The sequence below is a fragment of the Solanum tuberosum genome, unplaced genomic scaffold, assembly GCF_000226075.1.
Source record: "Solanum tuberosum cultivar DM 1-3 516 R44 unplaced genomic scaffold, SolTub_3.0 scf00095, whole genome shotgun sequence".
NCBI lineage: Eukaryota > Viridiplantae > Streptophyta > Magnoliopsida > Solanales > Solanaceae > Solanum > Solanum tuberosum.
Genome location: NW_006239021.1, coordinates 546,179 through 569,149, shown reverse-complemented (window position 1 = coordinate 569,149; position 22,971 = coordinate 546,179). Strand labels below are relative to the sequence as shown.

General features: G+C 32.3%; 3 protein-coding genes and 1 non-coding gene across 4 annotated transcripts in view; 2 read left to right on the top strand and 2 right to left on the bottom strand.

Annotated features, from left to right (window-relative positions):
* Positions 1-1,984, top strand: part of LOC102584935 (T-complex protein 1 subunit alpha) — a 9,903-nt gene extending 7,919 nt beyond the window's left edge. Inside the window, exons 14-17 of the mRNA XM_006347855.2 lie at positions 410-538; positions 628-731; positions 1,472-1,562; positions 1,640-1,984. Coding sequence (XP_006347917.1) covers positions 410-538; positions 628-731; positions 1,472-1,562; positions 1,640-1,723 — 408 coding nt within the window. The 3' untranslated portion in view covers positions 1,724-1,984. The remainder of the gene's footprint in view (positions 1-409; positions 539-627; positions 732-1,471; positions 1,563-1,639) is intronic.
* Positions 1,985-9,742: 7,758 nt separating this feature from the next.
* On the top strand, positions 9,743-10,971 carry LOC102584615 (GATA transcription factor 4). The gene is made up of 2 exons (XM_006347854.2): positions 9,743-10,103; positions 10,195-10,971. The coding sequence occupies exons 1-2, from the start codon at positions 9,876-9,878 to the stop codon at positions 10,747-10,749; spliced, it is 783 nt and encodes a 260-aa protein (XP_006347916.1). The 5' UTR covers positions 9,743-9,875; the 3' UTR covers positions 10,750-10,971.
* A 1,274-nt stretch (positions 10,972-12,245) lies between these two features.
* On the bottom strand, positions 12,246-18,619 carry LOC102584275 (uncharacterized). Its single transcript, XM_006347853.2, has 9 exons — positions 18,218-18,619; positions 16,824-16,890; positions 16,658-16,735; positions 15,772-15,824; positions 14,923-15,006; positions 14,649-14,701; positions 14,492-14,556; positions 14,282-14,340; positions 12,246-12,750 (listed from the first exon to the last, which is right to left on the bottom strand). The coding sequence occupies exons 1-9, from the start codon at positions 18,467-18,469 to the stop codon at positions 12,661-12,663; spliced, it is 801 nt and encodes a 266-aa protein (XP_006347915.1). The 5' UTR covers positions 18,470-18,619; the 3' UTR covers positions 12,246-12,660.
* Positions 12,872-12,996, bottom strand: MIR8043 (microRNA MIR8043). Its single transcript, NR_127206.1, has one exon. It is a non-coding gene; the product is annotated as a microRNA MIR8043 (primary transcript).
* Positions 18,620-22,971: the final 4,352 nt, after the last annotated feature.

Genomic DNA, 22,971 nt, shown 5'->3' with positions numbered 1-22,971 from the left:
GGTGGGTTGTGGGTGGGGGGGGGGGGGGTATGCAAACCTTATCCTCCTACCTTGTGTAAGGTAGAGAGGCTGTTTTCGCTAGACCTTTGGGTCAAGAAAAGTTTTTTCAAAAGATGTTTGGAAAAAAATACAAGAGTGAAAAAGCTATGATGAAAATACCAAAAGTTGCAACTCCATATATTAATAGTGTACCAGTCTCTGGTACTTTAATGACCTTATACTTCGACAAGGACAAGCGTGCATCCTGATTTTACTGCTAGTTGCTTGTGGATATCTTCCAGCACAATATTTGATTTGGCCATGGAGGAAATCCACTACCATAATCTCCATTTCCTCTTGGCTATAGAAAGCAGCAGTGAAATTTTGTAGAAGTATAAAGGCCTGATCAGTTTGTTACCGTGGTAAACAGGTCGTTGCTGGTGGTGGAGCTGTTGAGGCTGCTTTATGTGTCTACTTGGAGTACCTAGCTACTACTCTTGGGTCAAGGGAGCAGCTGGCTATTGCACAATTTGCTGAATCCTTACTTGTCATACCAAAGGTCCTTGCTAGTTGTATAAAAAAAATGGATGATGCTCTTGCACCACTTATATCTTCATGATCAATTCTGGTGAATTTCTTCTGGTGCAGGTTCTTGCAAATAATGCTGCAAAAGATTCCAGTGACTTGGTATCTAAACTACGTTCATGCCACTACCTTGCACAAACCAAAGCTGATAAGAAGCATTTGTCAAGGTATTCTTTGTACATCTTTGTGTCATTTGGTCAAGGCTTCTAGCCAAAGCTGATGCACTACTTTTCAAGTTTATACTTTATACGTTACTAGGATTTCAAGTTTTAGTTTTGTAAGAATCTGGTTTTTGGGGTTCGTTTGGAGATCCTTGTGGGTTACAGCTTCCAACATTCTCAAAGCCTTCCTTCGGTGAAGGGATGGATGATTGCCTCGAGTAGGATAAAGTAAAGACTACTTCTATGAGATGTAATATTTTCTTACTATGCAAGGCGTTCTTCTGGCTGGTCCTGACCATCTTTTTCTCAAACCTCCTCAGACCCCATCACTGGCATACACATCTACAGTTTCTCAAGGTTGATGGGTCTGAAAGAGAGTTAGTTGGCCATTTTTCTTTACAACCAGCTTATTGTGTAAGCCAACTATTTTCCCCAAAATTTTGTGCTATCTACAGTTTGGACCAATTTTAAGTTTCTAGATTAATGGCCCAAATGTTTAAAATGGCATTAAATAAAAGGGATCTGAAAGTGATCAGCTCACCCTTGAGGCATTTACTTGTGTCATGCCGTCACTTCACCAGAATGAAAATGTCTGCTTATGCCTTTTGCTTTTAATTTTGTTTGGGGTCTACACATATTGCTTCCTTTTTTTTTTTGAAGGATGATGCACTGCTGAGCCGAATGAATGGTATTAATCAATACATCTACTATGAACTATCATAATCAGGTTTTGTTGTGTTTTACAGCATGGGACTGGACCTATCAAAGGGCACTGTGCGAAATAACTTGGAGGCTGGGGTGATTGAGCCTGCAATGAGCAAAGTAAAAATTATACAGGTAAATCTACACTAGAATGCTGATCTGCTGAAAATTGAGGTATTTGTCCCTTCTAATACAGTGTAATTTCTTACCAGTTTGCTACAGAAGCAGCTATTACCATTCTGAGAATTGATGACATGATAAGGCTTGTCAAAGATGAGAGCCAGAATGATGAGTAGAGGATTACAGTAGCTGTGTTGCATTTTTCATTGCTCTTTTGACAATTGATCCCACCAGCTTAATCTTGTGATTTGTTGTGAGTTTAATATTTAAGGGATTTGTTAACACTGTAGGAAAATTTGAAGTAAAATCTTAGGATACTGAATAGGTAAATTTGAAGTTTTGTTTTTTGCTGGTTTATCCCTCTGTTTAAAATGTTGAGACTGGTCCATATTCTCAAGTACTACATTGGTATTTTCCCTTAAAAGAATGTCAAATCACATCTAGTGTGTCAAATGACATTGATGGCAAAGATAGATACTACACAGGTCGTCTAATCTATTGTTTACAGATATGATACTGATTCTTGTTGCAGCTCTTACAAAAATTTCCACTTTGATATTTAGATAAACTGCTACAAAATGCCAACAGTATCACGAAGGAACATAAACTGTTTGAGGAACGGTGTATATGTATAGCTAGGGAAGACTGGGCCTTTTCCTATTGCAGTTCCGTTGTGGACTGTGAATAGAGTAAACTATGGACATTTAAAAATTTAATGCAAACGATTGAGAAACTAAAGAGTTAGTTTGACATTTGTGTTGCTTGTAATTTCCATCTGCGTAAAACCAAAAATAAATATAAAAAGACAACACTTAGTTATTTTTACCCTACGAAGGGGTGGGGGTTTGTGTCGAGGCCATTGTTTTGTGTATTAAATCAAATTTTAAATAATAGAAGGTCAACTTGAAATGCTGAAAATAGTGGCTTCTCCATATGGGCACACGTGAATTTGCCAGCCTTGTTAATATGTGGTCTGTCACATGACCTTTTTTTTTTTTCTTTTTCAAGTGTGTGTTCTCAATTCATACTTGAGCACAAATGACATTTTTATGTAGAATTCGTTACTTGTTAGTTGTTAATATATGATCTGTCACTGATTCAGTTGTTGTTTTTACTATAATGGCATCAAAATATTGCCAACATTATAGTATATCGAGAAGAGAAACTCTGAAGATGCCAAGCTAGTACTTTTTTACCCATTTGGATCTTAAACCATCTGGTCAGAGAAAAGAGTTTTACGAATGGATTTAGTTTATGCACATTGATATCATGAACTTATATATATTTTCACAGTAGTTTAACTTATTATAACATGTTAGTTCTCAAGTTTTTCAAACTATTAATTCATACTAATTTATTTTAGAAAAAATGAAAGTAATAGAAAATTATGTTTCAATTTCTTCAAAGTTTAGCAACTCGTGTACATAAATATGGGCGCTGAATTATTGAACATAGATGCTAGCTACGATTTTTTCTTGGGCATGTACTCCCTCCGTCCCATATTAGTTGATAATTTACTAAAAATAGTTGTCTCATTTTATTTGTCCATTTTACTAAATCAAGAAAGCATCAATTAGATTTTTCATGTATTACCATGTAATTAATTCTTTTTGAATGTGTTCACGTTTGTTTGTAATATTTCCAAAAAGTTTTTAAGGGGTGAATTAGTAAAAATATTTTCTTATTTATGATTTCTTAATATGCGTGTAAAAAGAAAAGTGATCAACTAATATGAGACAGATGGAAAACTTATGATATTAAATAAGTTAAATCATTTCATTAAAAGATAAAATGAGTATTATAAATTTAAATACTTACTATAAAATTAAATATGTTATTTTTTTTAGATTAACTTAATAAGTTGTATAAATTGAGACAGAGAATAGTAAAATGTAAATGCACGAATCCACCCCTCAAGGACGGAATATTATACAATATCCAAAGTCACAAAATTTAATTTAAAAATAGATATATTTAATTGTTTTTAAAAAAGGATGCACATGGACGATGCACGTGCCGAGCATTTTGCTTAGGGATCAGCACATCCCCACCCCTTTTTCCCAAAAGATTATTTATTTTTTATAAAAAATAAAAATAAAACTTTGATGTATCCTTTCTTCCGTGCATGTCACGTGCTTCAGTACTGTCTCATCCATCTCTCTCCCAATGTGTTACTGACACACTCTTGTCATCTCTCTTTCTCTCCATATTGGATTCTTTTTCTCTTCAAAACACTCGTAATATTTAGACCTCACTCGTAAGATTATATTCTTATTTATATTTTAAAGAAAGATTTTAGAAATTTTAGATATATCAAATGATATTATATATATACACACACATTCTTAGATCATCCATGTACAATTTGATTGAAAAAATATTGAATTTTTCCGAATTGGAAAATTTAATAATAAATTCATTAGTAATTAGTGGTAATTCTCATAGAGGAGTGAGTGAGAGGCTAAGGAAATCCAAATTAATGGCCTAAAAGAACCTTGCAGCTTTGTAGAGGTAAAATACGAGATGATTTAATTCTCATATGTTTTAACCTTATAGGATAGAGTTATCTAGTACGACAATACTTGTTACTAGTCGATAATAATAGATACCCAGTGAAATTAATTGAGACACGCTCAAACACCATGATTATAAAATAAAAAAAAGGAAAAGTTTGTCATGAATGACAAAACAATGACAAGTTGGATGCATCATCTCTTGTCTATTCTTTTCCCTTTTTTTCTTGTGCTATTGTCTAGTAAGTATAGTAGTAAAAGTGGAGTAACAAATATAATACTAAAACTCTATTATAAAGGAGAAAACTTTTTGCGTAGCTCTCTCTAGAGAGGTACGGACCGTACGTAAATTTGATTTCACCCTCAAATTCAGTACCAACTGCACTTTCATTTTTTTCACTTCTAATTTGTTATACAGAAACTGAGATTTAACAAGTTTTATTCTCCAAAAAATCATCATTAATGGCATTACATCACTCTTTTGATCATAGTGTAAAGTCAGAACCACCTAGCTGGAGCCAACTGTCACCACATATGAGGCCCCACTCAATCCATACTATTTTCAATTTATTTATTTATATTTAATTTATAAAATTAGTAATTTTTTTATATTTAGTATTTTCTTCGTCTTAAATTATGTGATATTGTTGATTTAACAAAAAATTTAAGAAAAAACTATTAAAATTTATGATCTTAAACGTTTCTTGATCATCTATGTGATGTGGTTATAAATCATTTAATAATTGTAAAAAATACTTCCTCTATCCCAATTTATGTGACTTACTTTTCTTTTTAGTCAGTCCAAAAAAGAATGATACATTTATATATTAAGTAACAATTTAACTATAAAATATCTATTTTATCTTTAATGAAATGATTTATAGTCACACAAATTTTTATCATTCATTTTGGACCACAAGTTTTAAAAGTCTCACATAAAATAGGACGGAGGGAGTAATAATTTAAAGTTAAAATATTTTTAACTATCGAGACATGATATTCTTTTTGTTATTGATTAAAAATGAAAGTTTGTCACATAAATGGGGACAAATAGAGTAACTCTTTACACCATAATCTTACATGACATATTTAAAACTATAAAATTCAAAAGATATTTTAGTATATTTAACATGTTTTTAATTTAAGATTAGAAGATTGACACGGATTTTTTTTTTTAATTTAAGATTAGAAGATTGAAACTGAAAAAGTAGTAAAAATTTACTACAAACATGTTTTTTAATATATAAATTATAGCATATGTTTTACATTAATTTCTTATCACTAAACCACGATTATTAACTATCTATATATTTTCATCTTATTTTATAAGTTGATAGTAAAATTGATGAAAATAGTAAATACAAGTAAATTTGATATAATAGTATGTGAGCCTATTATTTCATAACGGGAAGAATAATAAATTAGTTTGTTCCGGGGAATACGGAGAATCCATGCAACTAGCAGCCATATGGATGGCATGGGGCAGTGCGGGGTGGGGCGGACTGGGTTAAGCTTAATCCATAAAAATTTTAATTCACCTCGCATAATTTTTTTTATTTATTTTCAACACGCCCTGCATAATTTTTGAAATATTTTTTTTTTAGATAAGTTTGATACTAAAAATAAAATTCACAAAAATAAATTCATTTTTTCATTAAGTTGTATTAATTTAGTAATTAGTAGGATAGTGACTTAAAATTTTATTTTTTAGAGGTGAATTGGGAAATATGTAAGAAATTGTATTATTTTTTATTGAGTCATTTTCATTTACTATCTTGACTTTTAGTACTTTAAAGAATTTATTTCCTATCACTTTTATAACATATAAAAAGTAAAAATTAAATTTGAACCCACATAAAATCATATATACCCGCAACCCGCCCCGTCCCGCATTAATTTTAAAAAAACCCACTTCAATCCGCCCCGCCCCGCCCCACCCCTTTGCCATCCCTAAGCAGCCAATGTAGGCAGATACATGCAAACGGGAGCTGGTGGTGAATTTAGAATTTAAATCAATATATTCAAAATAAATAAGATTTTATTTTACGTATTCAATAAATTAAAGGAGAAGAAGAGTGAGCACCGACAAGGGGCAAATAAAAGAAAAAAATTATTTTTTCTCTGGATTGATTATTTATTTATTAGTAGTAAGTATATGTATACTATAATTGATTGGTCATGTGATTTGATTAAATGGTCACATGACAAAGGAGGCAAACCAGTGTGCTTTCTGCAACTGTGTTACTCTTTTTAATTTATTTATTTATTTATTTATTTTCCAGATCTTCTTTTCTTTAAATTATTTATTACTATTCTATATACCAAAGTGATAGGAATTGAATACAAAATTTTAGTACAATAAAGAAAAGGAAATGATACCCATGGAACTAAATTATTGATGATTCCTCTGCTCATAACTACACTCCAAAGGAATCCCCAGAAAAAGAACCACAAATGTTTGGGAAAAAAAAATAACTGCTAAGTAAGCAAGCATCTAAAATTAACATAACAAGTGCTTAAGTAATAAATGTGAGAAAAATGAAAAAACTTCTGCCCCTTCTGTGATAAGAGTTTTTTATTTCGAATTTTTTATATGGAAAATTTTTTGGTGAAAAACAGGATCCTTGAATGGTTCCTATCCGTTGTGAAGCTAAATTAGTCAAATTTCGAAGTAAGAACTAAAAAAAGTGTTAAGAATTCTCACATAGGAAAAGGGATGAAAATTTGGTCTCCTTATATGGATTTGGAAAATCATTCCAAGCTAACTTTTGAGGTTGAGTTAAATCCAAGATCCATCTTTACATTGTATTAGAGCTAGGCTCATCCCAATTTTTCGTTCACTGATGTTGGGCCTCCATATTAGTCGGGGCGTGCAGGGGAGTGTTAAGAAGGAAAAGGGATGAGAATTTGATCTCTCCTTATATGGACTTGGAAAATCCTGCAGAGCCCAAGATCCATCTTTACAAAAAGAAAAACTTTTGGCCAAGCAATGCTTTAGTTTAATTTGTGAGTTAGATTCATGTTAAGAAGTCGAATTGAAGTTAATTAGATTTCATGTTTCCTGTTCAACTATTTGTACTATGATCAAGAGAGTAAAAAATGTTAGAATTTTGTTTAATTTTTTTGACTTTTTTGCCCAATACAAATTCACTGTATAATGTGTGAGTTACATTCACGTTAGGAATCAAATTGAAGAGTTACATTCACGTTAGGAATCAAATTGAAGTTAATTTGATTCAATGTTTCATGTTCAACTATGTGTGTGATCAAGAGGGAAGAAAATATGTTAGGATTTATTTTATTTTTTGACATTATTACTCAATATATAGCTACAAAAATTTTATAATTGGAGAGGTAAAAACATTAGGATTGTGGATAAGAATTGAGGTAATAATTAATAGTGAAAATAGGAAAGAAGAAAAAGGTATTATGTCCGTATCTGAAGAAAGTGCAGTGGTCACTACTCACTAGCACGGAAGGACCACAATCGTCTCATCAAATTGCACATGAAAGCAACCATGCACTCATGTATACATTTTATTTAGGAAAAAAGAACAAATATATCATCGAACTATCGTAAATGATATGCAAATATCCTTCGTTATACTTTTGGGACATTGGTGCTCCTGCCGTTCAAAAATTAGAGCATATATACCCTTTATACTAACGGACATACACGTGTCATAATCTTATCCACCGATCCGACATTTATCAACGGATAAGATTGCGCCACGTGTCCCTATTTAGTCTTTCGTTAGAGTGAAGGGCATATATGCTCTAGTTTTTGGACAGCAAGGGCACCAATGTCCCAAAAGTATGACGGAGGGTATTTGCATACCATTTACGAAAGTTCAGGAGTATATTTATCCTTTTTTTCCTTTTATTTATTTTTCGATTCAACCTTCTCACCGACGAAGGGTAGTCAGATGCGGCTCTTAGTGATCTAAAATTAAATTTTAGTGAAGATCTTAAATTATTAATATATTTTTATAAAGTATTCTTCTAACTTTTTGAGCTACAAAAATTGTTAATCACTTTATTATAGTCAATTTCTATTAATAATTCTTATTCAATTGATTAATAACTAATCTGATATTTCTCCATACATAAGTTAAACTTTATTTTCCTTTTTACGGAAAGATTAAATTATTTATTTTTCAACTCTTTAGAGCAAAAACTGATCGAAATTTCTCTATTTTTTAATTCGAGATTTTATATCTGAGCTCTAAAAATGAAATAAAATGATATATATTTGACATTTATGGTTTTTTTATTGGATCGTGCCAGTAGAATAGGTCGATAAAATAATTAAAATGGATAGGCTTTTATTTCTTATAAATTTAATATTGAATAAAAAATTTATATGAGCAAAATTAATGAAAAATTATTTACTCCATTTTCTTGTTTTTGTTGTTGGTAGCTTGTTTGTTCATACATATTTTCTCTTTGTTTTCCGAAAAAGACAAGATTAAAAAAATTACAAAAAAGGATAACTTTTTGCAATATTTTAGAGAAGGTTAGTTTGAATCAAACATTCGCGGGTGAATATTACAAGTAACGCCTTTTCTTGAGCCATATGCACCTAATTGGTTGAGTAATTTTGTGAATAAAATATTAATAATCAAGTGACTTTAAATTATATATATCTTGGAGAATTAATCTTAATTGGATGATCATCAAAATTAAAGTTAAAACTCTAAATATTCTGGTTTAAAAGTAGTTGTAAAATCATTCCAGAATAGTACGTTTGAAGGAAATTTCTCCATAATTTCTAAGTCATAGAATCTCAAAAGTTACGTCGTCATTTTTAGTGATTAAGAAACTTCCCATATAGTTTGCAATGTAACAGCTAGAATAAATCTATAAAAGGTTTAAGAACTTCATTTGTTCATTAGTTAGTCTCTTCGTTTCAAAATAAATGATGTTTTAAAATGAAATATCAGTCTAACTCATCTCAATTTGTGATTAATACAATGCTCCTCCTCAAATTATACCGTACTAAATGATTACGCCATGAACACATTTGTGCATCCTTTTTCCTACTATGACAATTCATTTACTAAAACTGGTAATGATTTGCTTGAGTTTAAGATTTTTTGTATCCTTGTTAATCAGCATATTATCAACAATCATAGAGTCTAGCTAGTTCCAAAGAAAAATTGGTAAAGCCTTGTTGAACGACCAAAGTGGGCTCATGTACGAGATAGGTGCAACAAATACTGATGGTGCTATTTTTCATAAATTCTGTTTTCTTTCACAGAATATATAGTATGCACTCCTAAATCTTAACTTTAAAATTGGAGGTGAAATATGGTTATCATTCGAACTAAAAATGTAAGTGATGAAATGGCTTTGATTTGGCTCTTGTTTCCTCTAGATTTATAGCACGCTAGGCTAACTAAGGAAGATATTCTATCTTTCTCTTTGACTCGATAAAATTATTTAGAATTCTCTTCCATATTCTTCTTTCTAAAAATATAAAGACTATAAAATCGTTGACGGGTTGTTCTAAGATATAGAAATAGTTAATGGAGGGTTAACACTAATTTTAAAATGAAATTAAAGTAAAGTTGTGACCTAATATCACGAGGAAAACCGGTGATTTTCTCTTCACGTTGTTTTGTCTCCCCTCTTGCCAACCTTCACTTGCACTCTACTCCTTTATATCTATTACTATCACCTCTCTCCCCTCACTCTCACACTCTATTTCTCTCTCTAAAACCTTCTCTTATTAGAGAGAGAAACTCCAGAGAGTCGACACTTTTTCGTCTTCTCTAATTTTCTCTTATATAGCTATAGCTCTAGCTCTACAATAATGGATGTCTACGGCGTGCACTCTGCACCTGACTTGTTTCGTATCGATGATCTTCTCGATTTCTCTAACGACGAAATTTTCTCCATTAATAACAACTCCTCCAACACCGACTGTAACCACCACCATCAACCTCACTCACACAACTCCTCCGCCGCCGGAGCCGCCAATTATTACGATGCTCTTCTTCCTAATTCTTCCGACGATTTCACCGATAACCTCTGCGTTCCCGTAAGAATTCTCATCAACACGGACTAGTTTACATCAATTATTCAGAAATTATAGCTGTTTTTAATTTGTACTATTTTTTTTTTCGTTGCAGAGTGATGATGTAGCGGAGTTGGAATGGTTATCGAACTTTGTAGAAGATTCATTTAGTAATTTTCCGGCTAATTCCGTAACCGGAACGATGAATATCAGTTCCAATACTGCGTCGTTTCACGGAAGGTCAAGAAGCAAACGTTCTCGTTCTACTTCAAGCTGGACATCGTCACTCCAAAACACTAACGCTACTACTTCTATGAAGAACAAGGAGAGTTCAGTATATACCAGAGAAAGGTCGTCTTCAATGGATGAAGATGTGCCACGGAGATGCACACACTGCGCTTCGGAGAAAACGCCGCAGTGGAGAACTGGGCCTCTAGGCCCAAAAACACTCTGCAATGCCTGTGGAGTTAGGTACAAATCGGGCCGGCTAGTTCCGGAATACCGACCCGCAGCTAGCCCAACTTTTGTGTTAACACAGCATTCAAATTCTCACCGGAAAGTTATGGAGCTCCGTAGACAGAAGGAAGCGATCCATCAACCGCAGCAACAACAACAAATGCTGCCGTCGACGGAGGAAGGAATGTACGGACATCACTTTCGGGTCTGCTGACGTCATATAATGAGAGAAGAGACACGTGTCTTCACCGCCGAGCTAACCGTGGACTCCTTTTTTTTTAAATTATTATCATCATGCTAATTTTACAATCTGAAACGTTCTTTTTTTCTTTGTTTAGTTTTTTTAATTTCGTGGGATTTTCTTGAGAAAATAGAATTTCAGAATAATCTTTATGGAGTAGTACTATTATTATTGTGTTGGTGTAATTTTTGGAAATTTGAGCAACGCATTTTTATTGAATTTCGCAACTGCCGATTGGGGTTGCGTGATGGGAGGTGGGCTAGGCATTGCACGTGACTCGTATAGGCTTCAAAATATTCTACATTTTACGTCACGTTGGATTAAACAGTAATCACATGGCTATCGACTGAATATAATCAAACTTACGCTTATCAAGTCAGCAGATTCAATGCATCCCTATACTAATAAAATGAGTACAAATATATTTGTTTGTGTGTCACAACTAATCATAATAACATATTTAATATAGTTTTATAAATGGAGTATCAAGAGGGTGAGTTATACAAAAGTTTTATAGTAGAAATATTATTTTCGATAGATTTTTGGGATTGAGAAACTCATTTTCCCAAACAAAGTTGTGGATGTTGTCTAGTGTTACTTACTCGATGAATTGCAGTAATAAGTTGTCATGGTTACCAACATGGGTTGTAGTGTACTGGTGGGAGTGTTTTACCCTTAACAAGAGGTCTCGGGTTCGAGCCCTGGGTATGGAGAAAATCTTGTTGGGAGCGCTACCCCCGAATGAGCCTGTAGTGCGCGATCCGAATTTAGTCGGAGCTCCAATGTGAGCTCCGAACACCGGATGGGAAACCCAAAAAAAAAAAAAGTTGCCATGGTTGGAGTTGTAGTCCAATTATTGAAGCTTCATTTTGCATTACTTTGCTACTCTGTCTCTAAGCTTTTCATTACAAGTTCACTCCCAATTACGGACAACTGTTCTTCTCTAATGTGCAAAAGTTTTAACCATATAGTTCTGTTCTGTAAAAATGCAGATATTCTGAGGGCCTGTATGGCCATGAAAATAGCTCTATTACAGTACTTTATTAAACTATCATATCTTGATAAAAGAGTAAAGGACAATAATGACATATTTCGAGTTAAAAGTAAAAGTCGCGACACAAATGTTCTTGAAACCAATTTCACTGTACTAAAAATATATCTTTCACATGCACTTGTCACTTTTAGCATAATAGTATATTTTTTCATGTTTTACTTTTAGCATTAATTACTTATTCTCATAGTATTATGATCATCAGATTTTCTAACAGGCCAAACCTAGATATCTGAATCGTTATTTTCACGGTAATATCTCATCTACTATTAACTTCACTTTCATTCTTCTTGTGGGGGATAAACAATTGGTGCACATGAACCATCAAAAAACACTACAACGTTACTTCTCTTATTTAACTTTGAATTGGCCAACTATGGCTCACCAGTTTGCTTAGTACAAACAGCATAACTAGTAGTTCAAAATGGCCAACTGCTAGAATTTAATGGCACAGAGCAGGAATATGATAGTCATGACAAAAGGTTTTTCTGTTTTTGCTTGTAAATTAGGGTCTGAAGTTGTACAAAGCAAGGGTTAGATTCCAGTAACAGCGATCTCTAGTCAGTAAAAACCCCATGCCCCAAAACTTTTACACTCAAACCATCACTTATTCAGAATAGAAAAAAAAAACAAGCAGAATCCCTGACTCTCAAGGCTGTGCAGCGAAGTCAGAGTTGATAACTGAACTATAAAATGACCAGAACCGGAGCTTCCTGAATGCTCTTTCTTAAATGAAAAGGAAAAGGAAGCAAAGTGAAGGGAGACAGAGAAACAGAATTTGGCGACTGACGTCCACCATGTGTTGGATCATATAAAACAAGAGTGCAGTTTAGTCAGATGGATATGCCATAATTGCTTATCTTTGTAACTTCCTTGGTGAGAACATTCCTTTCCTTTTTTGCCTCTGAAGCAAGGTTGGAAACCTGATGACAGAAATCAATGTCATCAAGAGAAGATGGTATAATTTCCACTTTTTTTTTTTGATGAAGGAGATTTCATTAGAAGGTATCAAAAAGATGCAAGGCAAAAAATCATGGTGTATGTGGCCAAAGTCCAATTATATCAACTTTTACTTTTTTCTTTTTAGAATAAATAAGTGGGAAATGGATAATTTCCACTTATTTATTCTAAAAAGAAAAAAAGTAAAAGTTGATATAATCGGACTTTGGCCACATACACCATAACATCACAGCATTCCCATAGCATGTTAATGATTTGCATCATTTAACTGAAGGAGCAAATATCCAAATTGAAGCCCTCGTTTTGGATTCTAAAAACTAACACTTAAAAATACATCATTTGAATCTTAATCAGTTGAACTTCATTACAATTTAACCCCACCACATATCAAATAAGTGAAATACGCCTAATGTCATACCTGATACCATATGGTCAAAGTATTATCATCACTAGTCAGGAGCAATTTCGGTAATTTTTGTAGTAAGTTATTCTAATATTATTTCGGCAGAAGTTCATACAGGAATATTTGTTCAAATAATTGTAAAGTAATATTTTTGAAGTGCAACAGAGTTCTGTGAGATGAAAGAGAAATTATTTGTTAGTCATGCCACATCTCAAAACGTACCAAAGTGTGCATTCCAGAATTTCTCTTTACTCTCAATCTGAAATTTATAGAATGTGCTTGGCTGCTGGCGTGTATTGCATGTGGCAAGAGAGGAACAACTGTATATTTCAATGCAAATCACGGCCAGTTGAAGTGATTGTGAAGATGATAGTTCAGAAAGTTTACTTTCGAGGGAACTTGAAATCCAGGGTAGCTAGGAAATTGCAAACTTTGAACTTCTATCCTAGTTAACAAATAGGTCCGATGTCTAGAAGTTTTTGGTTGTAACCTTAATCACTGGGGCTCTATGTATGGTTGTAAGGTTGTTTTTCAGCACTGCAATTCTCATTTAGGTAATGTAAAAGTTCTTAGTTACCAAAAAAAAAGGTGGTTCATATGTGTTAAATATGCAAAGCAGCCAAAACAAAGTCAGATTAAGATAGTACAGGCATTAGATTATGTTTGATTTCAATTCTTAAAAGTTACTACATATTGCAACATTGTTTAATAAACAATAAGCATTTATATAAGAGGAATGGGCAGGTGGTGATTATAATTTCAAAAGGAAAAAAAAAAACTGAAGTAGAGTTGGCTTTCGAGGATGAAAAGATTAAATTCCCAATTTCTTGTGACCCGTGTCTCCTCCCAAATTTACATTGCAAGGAAGTAGGATTTACAATGCAAAGTCATATGAGGAAGTAGTCAACTAACTGGCTCAATCAGTCATGCTTTCCCATTTTAATTTTCTTGTAAGGCCAAATCTCAAATTCATAGTTCAACAAGTGCAAATATGTTTTCATCTCTTATTTTTTCATAGCAAATTTAAGGTCTTAAGGAAATAGTAGACGAGTCTATTTGATATTTAGAAAGGAGCAGTGTAGGGAACTTACTTGTGACCGGAAGAGTGCAACTTCTCTTCGGGGAAGCTCTTTAAGAACATCTTGAAGACCTAGAGAAAACATATATTAATCAGAGAAGCTCCTACCTAATAAATCACTTATAAAAAATATTTGATTTGCTAAGCTATGTCTCGTCCATATGACAAGTGAGGATTATGGACTTCCTTGAACAAGGATAAACAGAGAGAGTTGATTGCAAACCTGTAGCTTGCCTTTCTATCTTATATGCCGACTGTATGACACTACGGATTTGTTTGCCTGCTTGCCTGTATAAAGCATTAAGATTGAACAGAAAATCCAGCCTGCTAAGAAATATTAGTCATGAAGTATACACAACAAGGCAGCTGGAAATGCAAACCTGAGTTTTGTCCTTCCTCGTATCATCTCTCCTTCAGCTTGTATCGCTTGATTCTGCAATGATAAGCTAAGAGTAAGATTCACTTCACTTCATGAATAGATTTGTCTACAAAGTAATGTAGTTTTTATTGAACTAATCAAATAGGCAATCATCACTAACTTTTACAGCTTGACAAACATTTGTTCCCCCAGCACCAGTTAAAATGAATCCGTCCAAAAAAAATAAAAAATTAACGAATCATAACCCATAAATCAGGGAAAAGAAAAGGTCATACCTCCAATTTCGCACTTTCAGCCTTCAGAAGGTCAATTGACTTCTGTAATTCTTTGACTTTTGCATCTGCCCTAGAAAGCAAGGCCTGCTCCCATGATAAAAAATTAGAAATTCATTATTAATGTGATAAATTTTGTAACAAAATAACCTGCTACTGGTAATTGTCACAAGAACTCAAGCTACTCTAACCAGACAGTATATCCATGAACAATGATTTCAAGTGTTACACAAGCCAAATCAAAAAATCTCACACGAGATATAAAGAATTAAGCAATTTGTCCTCTTTTATCACTGGTTCCTAAGCATATAATGAATCTAAGGTCCTCCAATTTGTAACAATACAACCAGCTACTGGTAATTTGTCAAAAGAACTCAAGCTATTCTAATCAGACAGTATACCCATGAACAATTATTTCCAGCATTACACTAGCCACATCAAATATTTGAGAATTGGTAAAACATAAGCCACATCAAATATCTCACACTTGATATAAATAGAATAACCAATTTAGTCCTCTTTTATCACTGGTTCCTAAGCATATAATGAATCTAAGGTCCTCCAATTTGTAACAATACAACCAGCTACTGGTAATTTGTCAAAAGAACTCAAGCTATTCTAATCAGACAGTATACCCATGAACAATTATTTCCAGCATTACACTAGCCACATCAAATATTTGAGAATTGGTAAACATAAGCCACATCAAATATCTCACACTTGATATAAATAGAATAACCAATTTGTCCTCTTTTATCACTGGTTCCTAAGCATATAATGAATCTAAGATCCTAAATGAATTTCAGATATACTCCTGTCACATGGAGAACAACATGAAGCACTGGTAGTTACCTCTTCACGCACAAATAGCCGCATAGCACTGTAGTACAAAAAACGCCTTGGCCCTGCAAGAGTAAGGATCACTCAGGCAAACAGGAAGACGAAGGACCAAACAGGTTGGACACACATATGAGTCTTATGTACAAAATTTTGTAGGATACATTACATTGACCTCCTTTCTAGTTATTTCATAATAGCTTAGATCTTTAACCTCTCTTTTAGTCTGCATAATAACATAGATCTAAGTTAAGTTTTTCCAATAATTGCATTTACCTTGCCTCAGTTTCCACAAAGAAGGCCAAGTATTAACAAGACGATTAGCTTGACACTTCTTGCTGATCTGCCCATGCTATAAAATGTGACAACTAAATAAAAATAAAGGGCACAAGGTAGACATCAAGAAAACACAATTTTTTGCAAGTTCTCCTTATTTTTTGACACGTCGTTCCAAATGAAATTGTTACAATAAACCTCAACTGCCAATAGAAGACCTGATACATCAGCAACTTTGGCACATCAAAGAACAAACCTTATGACAAAAGGGCAGACTTTTGTACCAACTATTTGAAGCCCAATGCTGCAGCATGTCATCATAAACCAAATAAGAGGTCTCTCTAGTTTTAACAAAGTACAAGGGAGGTTAATTAAATTATATAATGATATATTGTATACATACCTATGATACTCAAGTAAGAAAAGTCCAATCCAAGCAAGATGATAGTAGACAACTAAAGCTAGGCTAAAATGAGCCAAATGCACAATCAAACACCCTTTGAGTCCTTTATCGTATGGGACCCAAAGGGAATGAGAATCAAGTAGATAACACTTTGACTATGTCAAACCACATGTGTCCATCCCAGAAATATCATTCAGCACCTAAAGACTTGAATAGACTTACGTTTCAGACCCAGGACTCCAACACCAAGAACAGCTCCAGTAGTTGCTAGGGGGTGTGAAGCAGCAAGGAGAAGACCCTCTGCAACATATTCTCCATTGATCAAAGCTAAGGCTATGGAGAGAAATTAAAACACAACATAACAATTGGATGAATGGTAAGAACTAACCTTTGATCTTCCCAAAAGCCAAGTCCTCATATACACTATATTCAGACTTCAAATCTTGCAAGGTATCCTGCAACCAGCAAGCCCAAATTTAAGTAACTTATGCAATGACCAAAAGAATAACACGTAATCATTACTTAAAAGAAACCATCTTATTTGAGGTTAGCATAAGTAAGGGGTTTTCCTAAGAGGAATAGGTCTCGGAAACACTCAATAGGGTTGTATCATGCATCATCTGCTCCAGTTTTTATGCAATACAAGCCAAATACTCCACCATGTTGGGAAGAGATCTGATAGAAGGGAAACAAAAGCAAAGATGATAGGGATAGTACAATCTTCTCATTCAAATGTGCAGCATGTCATCCGACATCCAAAGCAGATGAGGCTTGATTCCTCCCAAAATCCATAATACTGTAGAGAGTATCAAGAACTAAAAACAACCTAACAAACTCAGTAATTGTTGAATAACGAAAAATATATCATTGCAGTTTTGGTTTCCTCAAAAGCCTCATTATTTTTTCATGAACCGAAATTATTAACCAATTCAGTGCTCAAAGTACTGTATAAGCTGTCTATACGATTCAACCCTAGCCATCCACAATCATCTCAATCTGCCAACAATCCAAATAACACATTTTTCTCTCTTTACGCCTAAAACGCAAGTGAAATAAAAGGAATCTTTTAATGATTTCTACATCTCTCTCTATTTTGAAACATTTTTCTGATTCTTTCATTAGATGTGAGCCAAAGGGGGATAGTGGTGTTGGACATTGACAAACTAAGATGTGGTAGTTTAATACTATTAATTCCTATAATTTATAAATAGGACAAACTTCAATAATCTCAGCAACGGTGCTCCAGTTCTCAGGTCTTAATTCATCAAAAATAGATGCACTTCTATGGTTGTCCAATTTCAAGAATTGGACTGAGATAGTTGTGTTTTGGTAACTTGTGCAACAAATTTCCAGTTATTTACTTTTGAGTGTTGAATATATTTTCTCCAAGGAAAATATAGCCACCAACGAGGAGCTAATGCTTCCTTCTGATAAGCAAATCTACCCTCACTTACAAACATCATACATCTTTACATATCACTTACTTCAATCAAAACGTAGAGCTTGTTGTGAATATAAATATTATCCTACCCAGTAAAATTATCATATCGAACAAACCATGGAAAATGAATCTCCCAATGTAGCTTAAAGCATTTGAACTGAAAGTTGCAGCAATGACACGAATTGTACTTGTAATTAAGTTGATATGGAGCTACGGGGTCAAACTGCTAATTTGGAAGCAAAGACATACAATAAACACTTGCATTGGGAAGTCATATAATTTCTAACGTGACATGAAGGAGGCATAAAGCATACATATAAAGCAATAATAATGGAACTTACAAGTGTTTGATTGAAGTGCGCAGAGGAGGTGGTTAAAATCCGATTGAGACGAGATTTGGTCACCACAATTGCATTCTCGAAGGTGTCTTCTGCGGTCTTCCGGGCAAGCTGCGCCTGTTGCACTGCGTTGTCGATCCATGGGACAGCCTCTCCCAAGGTATTTGACTTGTCTTCGTGATTAACTCTTTCTGGTGGTAACGACAGCGACGGTGAGTTTACATTTGCTTCCGATGATTCGGCGATTGCCGCCATGGTTGAGTGATAGAGTTTTGTGAAATGGGACTTGGCGTGAAGGTAAAGGACGATCTTCCGTCGGAGTGTGTGTTGGACCCGAATTTGTTGCAAGGATCCAGCTTGAGGTTATTGGAGCTGGAGAGTAAATTGCCAGATTGGTCCCCAAATTTCACTTTGGTTGCAATTTGTCCTCGTTCGAGTATTATTCTTTATTTTATCCTTAATAATTTACTGAATTTAAATCATACATCATATATATATATATATATATATATGCCTTATGCCTGCCTACGTGGCGCCACCACAAATCAGAATTCTTGTTTAATTTATTTATTTCCAAAACTAGCCTTCCCCTTTCGTGAATTTTTGTGACATTTATGAAAAATTGTGACTTTAATGAAGAGTTGCGACTTTTATAAAAAGTTGTGACTTTTATGAAAAGTTGCGACTTTAATGAAGAGTTGCGACTTTTATGAAAAGTTGTGGCTTTTATGAAAGGTTGTGACCTTTCTGAAGGGTTGCAACTTTTCCAAATAATTGTAACATTTCCGATAAGGAACAATAAATATTTGTTCACACTACCCTTTGTTGTCTATAAATAGAGGGATTTCCTCTCATTTTAAAACAATGAAAATTCTGAACCTCTTCTTCTTCTTCACAATTAAATATTTGTGTACTTTGATCCAATTGAGTGGTTCACTGACATCATTGCTTATGTTACAGATCTTGGTATGTATTTTTACAGTCATTAATTTATGCTTAAGTTATTGAGGATAAATGATAAGATGTAATAATTTTCATTTTCTTTTACATAATTAATGTTTGTTACTACGTAATCTTGTATGTAAGATAATATATTGTTTTAGTTTTAATGACTAATAGGTTTTAAGTATTATTTTATAAATTTCGTGATATTAAATTCTCGCGCGAAGCGCGAATAATTTTACTAACTATACATAAATGGAGCGAGATTAAAAGACACAAAATGGAACCTCCACAAACAAGGTAATTTTTGTGTGGAGGAAATTATATTTTGTTTTTGAATTATATGTAACTATGTAATAACAATTCATTGATCTTATATTGAAATATATACACATTTATATTGTAAGTATTTAATGGTGCTCATTTAAAAAAAAATGTGGTAATATAGTCATCAACTTATTGTATGAAATTCAACTCAATTTAATATTTGAATTAAATATAATTATTTTAAAAGTTAGTTGAGGTAACACAAGTTGTAGTAAATCATGAATTTAAAATATTGGTTAGTGAACAATTTGAATATTAATTGTTTCTACTCTCTATAACATATACATGTAATTTGTAAGATAAAAAATATATGAATGTGATGATATTTATCAATAGTTTTATTTGAATATTTCATTATTTAAATGAAAGGTTTCCCTCTTTGCACATATGTTGGTGGGTGCATATGAATTGCTAACTAAATAATATCGAGTTTATATAGGTGAAATAATTAGCATAATTTTTTTTTTGTTTGTTGTATGGGTTAAAGCATTTTATATAATTTTTAAAATTGATAGTAGTGTTTTTAAATTTATATGTTGATTTCTCTTCCACAATCATAAAAAATACACTAACTACGAAAGCTAATTGGATATTTATTCCTAATTTTAAACATTATTAGTGAATAATACATGATAATGTACAAAAAAAGATATTAAAAACATATTAATATTAAATATATTATATTTTTTATTCGTAGCAGATTCTCAATTAATAAAACAAACCATTAACATAAAGTGAATGTTGAACTAAAACATGATAAACCATTACATTTGAATTCGTTGAAAAGTTTTAGTTAAATAACAATGTAATTCGTTGAAAAGTTTTAGTTAAATAACTCTTGGGAAAAGGTCTGAAATATATCCAAAATTGTGTAACGATACTAAACTTTAGAAATGACCTTTTACCCCCTTGAAAAAATATATATATTTTTAAAATCATTCACACATGATATATACATTAAAATTTTCCATCTTACTAAAATAAAATATAAAGGGAAAAGGGTTTGAAAAATACTTCAACTTTGGTCGAAATTGTTGTTACGATACCAAACTTTATGGAGGACCTTTTACCCCTGCACTATTTAATAGTATATTTTAAAGGTATATATGTGCCCATGTGGACATCATAAATATTGCATAATAATAAATAGTAACGTGTCCACGTGGGCACATATATACCTTTAAAATATACTATTAAATAGTGCAGGGGTAAAAGGTCCTCCATAAAGTTTGGTATCGTAACAACAATTTCGACCAAAGTTGAAGTATTTTTCAAACCCTTTTCCCTTTATATTTTATTTTAGTAAGATGGAAAATTTTAATGTATATATCATGTGTGAATGATTTTAAAAATATATATATTTTTTCAAGATATATGGTATTAGAAGAAATTCAATTGACATTTTTTTTTATCTTTGTAAGTCAGACAATTTTAAATTGTCTGAACTATAATTGATCATATATACTACTACAATCAATTTTTATTGTATTCACATTCAACATGCAATATATATTTTTTTGATAAAACTAACTTATATATTATAGGAAATGCTATATTTGATGTCGTTAAGAAAATAATTATTGCCAAAAACTCTATTAATTTAAGTTGCATAAAAGATAAAGGTAAGAATTTTGTTTGACATTATATTTTTAGTAAGTTTCATATAGAATGTTACATTCTGATTCCTCTCAAGGAGAAATGTTCATAATCACAAAAATATTATAGTAACATATTTTAAACAATAAAATTTTATTTCTATATTAAACTTATTGTCAAGCCAAATTATAACTAGCAAAATAAGAAAAAATTATCATTTACACAAAAAAATAATAAAAAGAAGTCATTATACTCTCCACGTTAAGATAAAATAATAGAAAAATCTTTAATTCAACTTTTAAAAATCTCAAAAGTTTGAAACTATTAGGTGCACACACCTACACTTTCATGTGTCTTTACGTTGCCTCATTTTTTTCCTCTATATATAATATAAATATAAATATAATTTTTATTTATTTAAAATGATAAGTCAATATTTACATATAATTATTGTATTTATTATAACAATTAGGGGTCGTTTGGTAGAGTGTATAAGAATAATGCAAAAAATGGTGCATTAGTAGTGCTTGCATTAGTAATGCCTGCATTAGTTATGCAAGCATTATTTCTTATACATTGTTTGATTTGATGTATTAAAAATAACAAATCTTGCATAATTTTTATTAAAAAATATATGTTTACAAAAATACCCTTCACACTTTATTTATTTGTACACTTCCTTTGCAACAAAGTTAATTGCTAAAACATCAACAAAAAAAATAAACTTTGCTAAAACATCATTAACTCTTCATTCTTCTTTTTCTTTTTTCAAAAATAATATTAAATAGTTATACTATTTAGTCAAAATATTTTTGTAAAAAATTGGCAAAGAATTTTTTTTTGTCTACATTGAAAACAAAGCATTTAGGTTGTCATCAAATACTAATAAAATACAGGAAAATAATGCAATCAACTCAAGAAAAAGATAGTAATTTACTTGTTCACATCTAATTATTACTTGGCTATTAAGATAAATCAACTAAGATCAAATTCTTTTACAACAAAAATTTTTACCTTCATTTTTTTTAATCTTATTTTAAGGATGAATTTACTAATTAAGAAAAGCATAACGGATGTGAAAGAAGAATAAGTTTTGTTTTTTTGAGTTAATAAGTTGGGGTGAGGCAGTGGGCTGCTTAAAATTTATCGTCACAATAGTAAATTTTTTGATTAAATTTTATTGAAATTAGATTTTTTTTAAAGATACTTAAGAGGCCATACAGCCTATTAAGACACCAAATAAATTAAAAGACCCTAAAAAAAATCAACATAAAAATAAAAACTTATGACAACAAAGAAAATGAAAAGACTTTAAGGGTAGTTTTGTAATTATTTAATCTAATGCAAGTGTTAAAATGCTATGTATTACTAATACCTAGAATTTCTTGGTATTAGTAATCAGTGGCGGACCTATGAAGGGCTGTGGGGGTGCCACGCCACCCCCGAACTTCGACGGAAACTCTATATATACATAGGTATATATACATAATATTTATATAAATATAAAGTCTGCCACCCACAGAACAAAATTGGCTTGTGGTGCCATGGTAGGAGGGCAACTTTAGAAGGTTGAGGTTGCGGGTTCGAATCCCATTTGAACCTATTTTTTTGAAAATTTGTTGAAGACGTTTTTAAAGTAAAAAAAAGGCTCCAAGCCCCTTTTTTTTAAGGAAAAAAGCTGGCACATTATTTGATTTTATTTTTATAATTGTTATTGACTTAAATTAAATTAATTAAATTACTCCTTTGACTTAAAAGTGTTCTCTTTCTCTTCAACTATTTCCAAACCCTTCTTCCTCCAAGTTTCAACTTCTCCAAAAATTTATTACCCCATTCCGAACCCAAATCACTTCTTGTCGTTGCCGCCCCCCGCCTGTCTTAGCATTTCATTA

Bases quoted from the DNA above. Each gene is read 5' to 3' on its own strand.
- LOC102584275 (XM_006347853.2), bottom strand. From the start codon at position 18,469: ATGGCGGCAATCGCCGAATCATCGGAAGCAAATGTAAACTCACCGTCG. The intron at 16,736-16,823 runs GTTAGTTCTTAC...AATATGTTGCAG, and splicing joins GGCTTTTGGGAAGATCAAAG to AGGGTCTTCTCCTTGCTGCT. The intron at 12,751-14,281 runs GTAAGTTCCCTA...TTCTGTCATCAG, and splicing joins TTGCACTCTTCCGGTCACAA to GTTTCCAACCTTGCTTCAGA.
- LOC102584615 (XM_006347854.2), top strand. From the start codon at position 9,876: ATGGATGTCTACGGCGTGCACTCTGCACCTGACTTGTTTCGTATCGAT. The intron at 10,104-10,194 runs GTAAGAATTCTC...TTTTCGTTGCAG, and splicing joins CCGATAACCTCTGCGTTCCC to AGTGATGATGTAGCGGAGTT.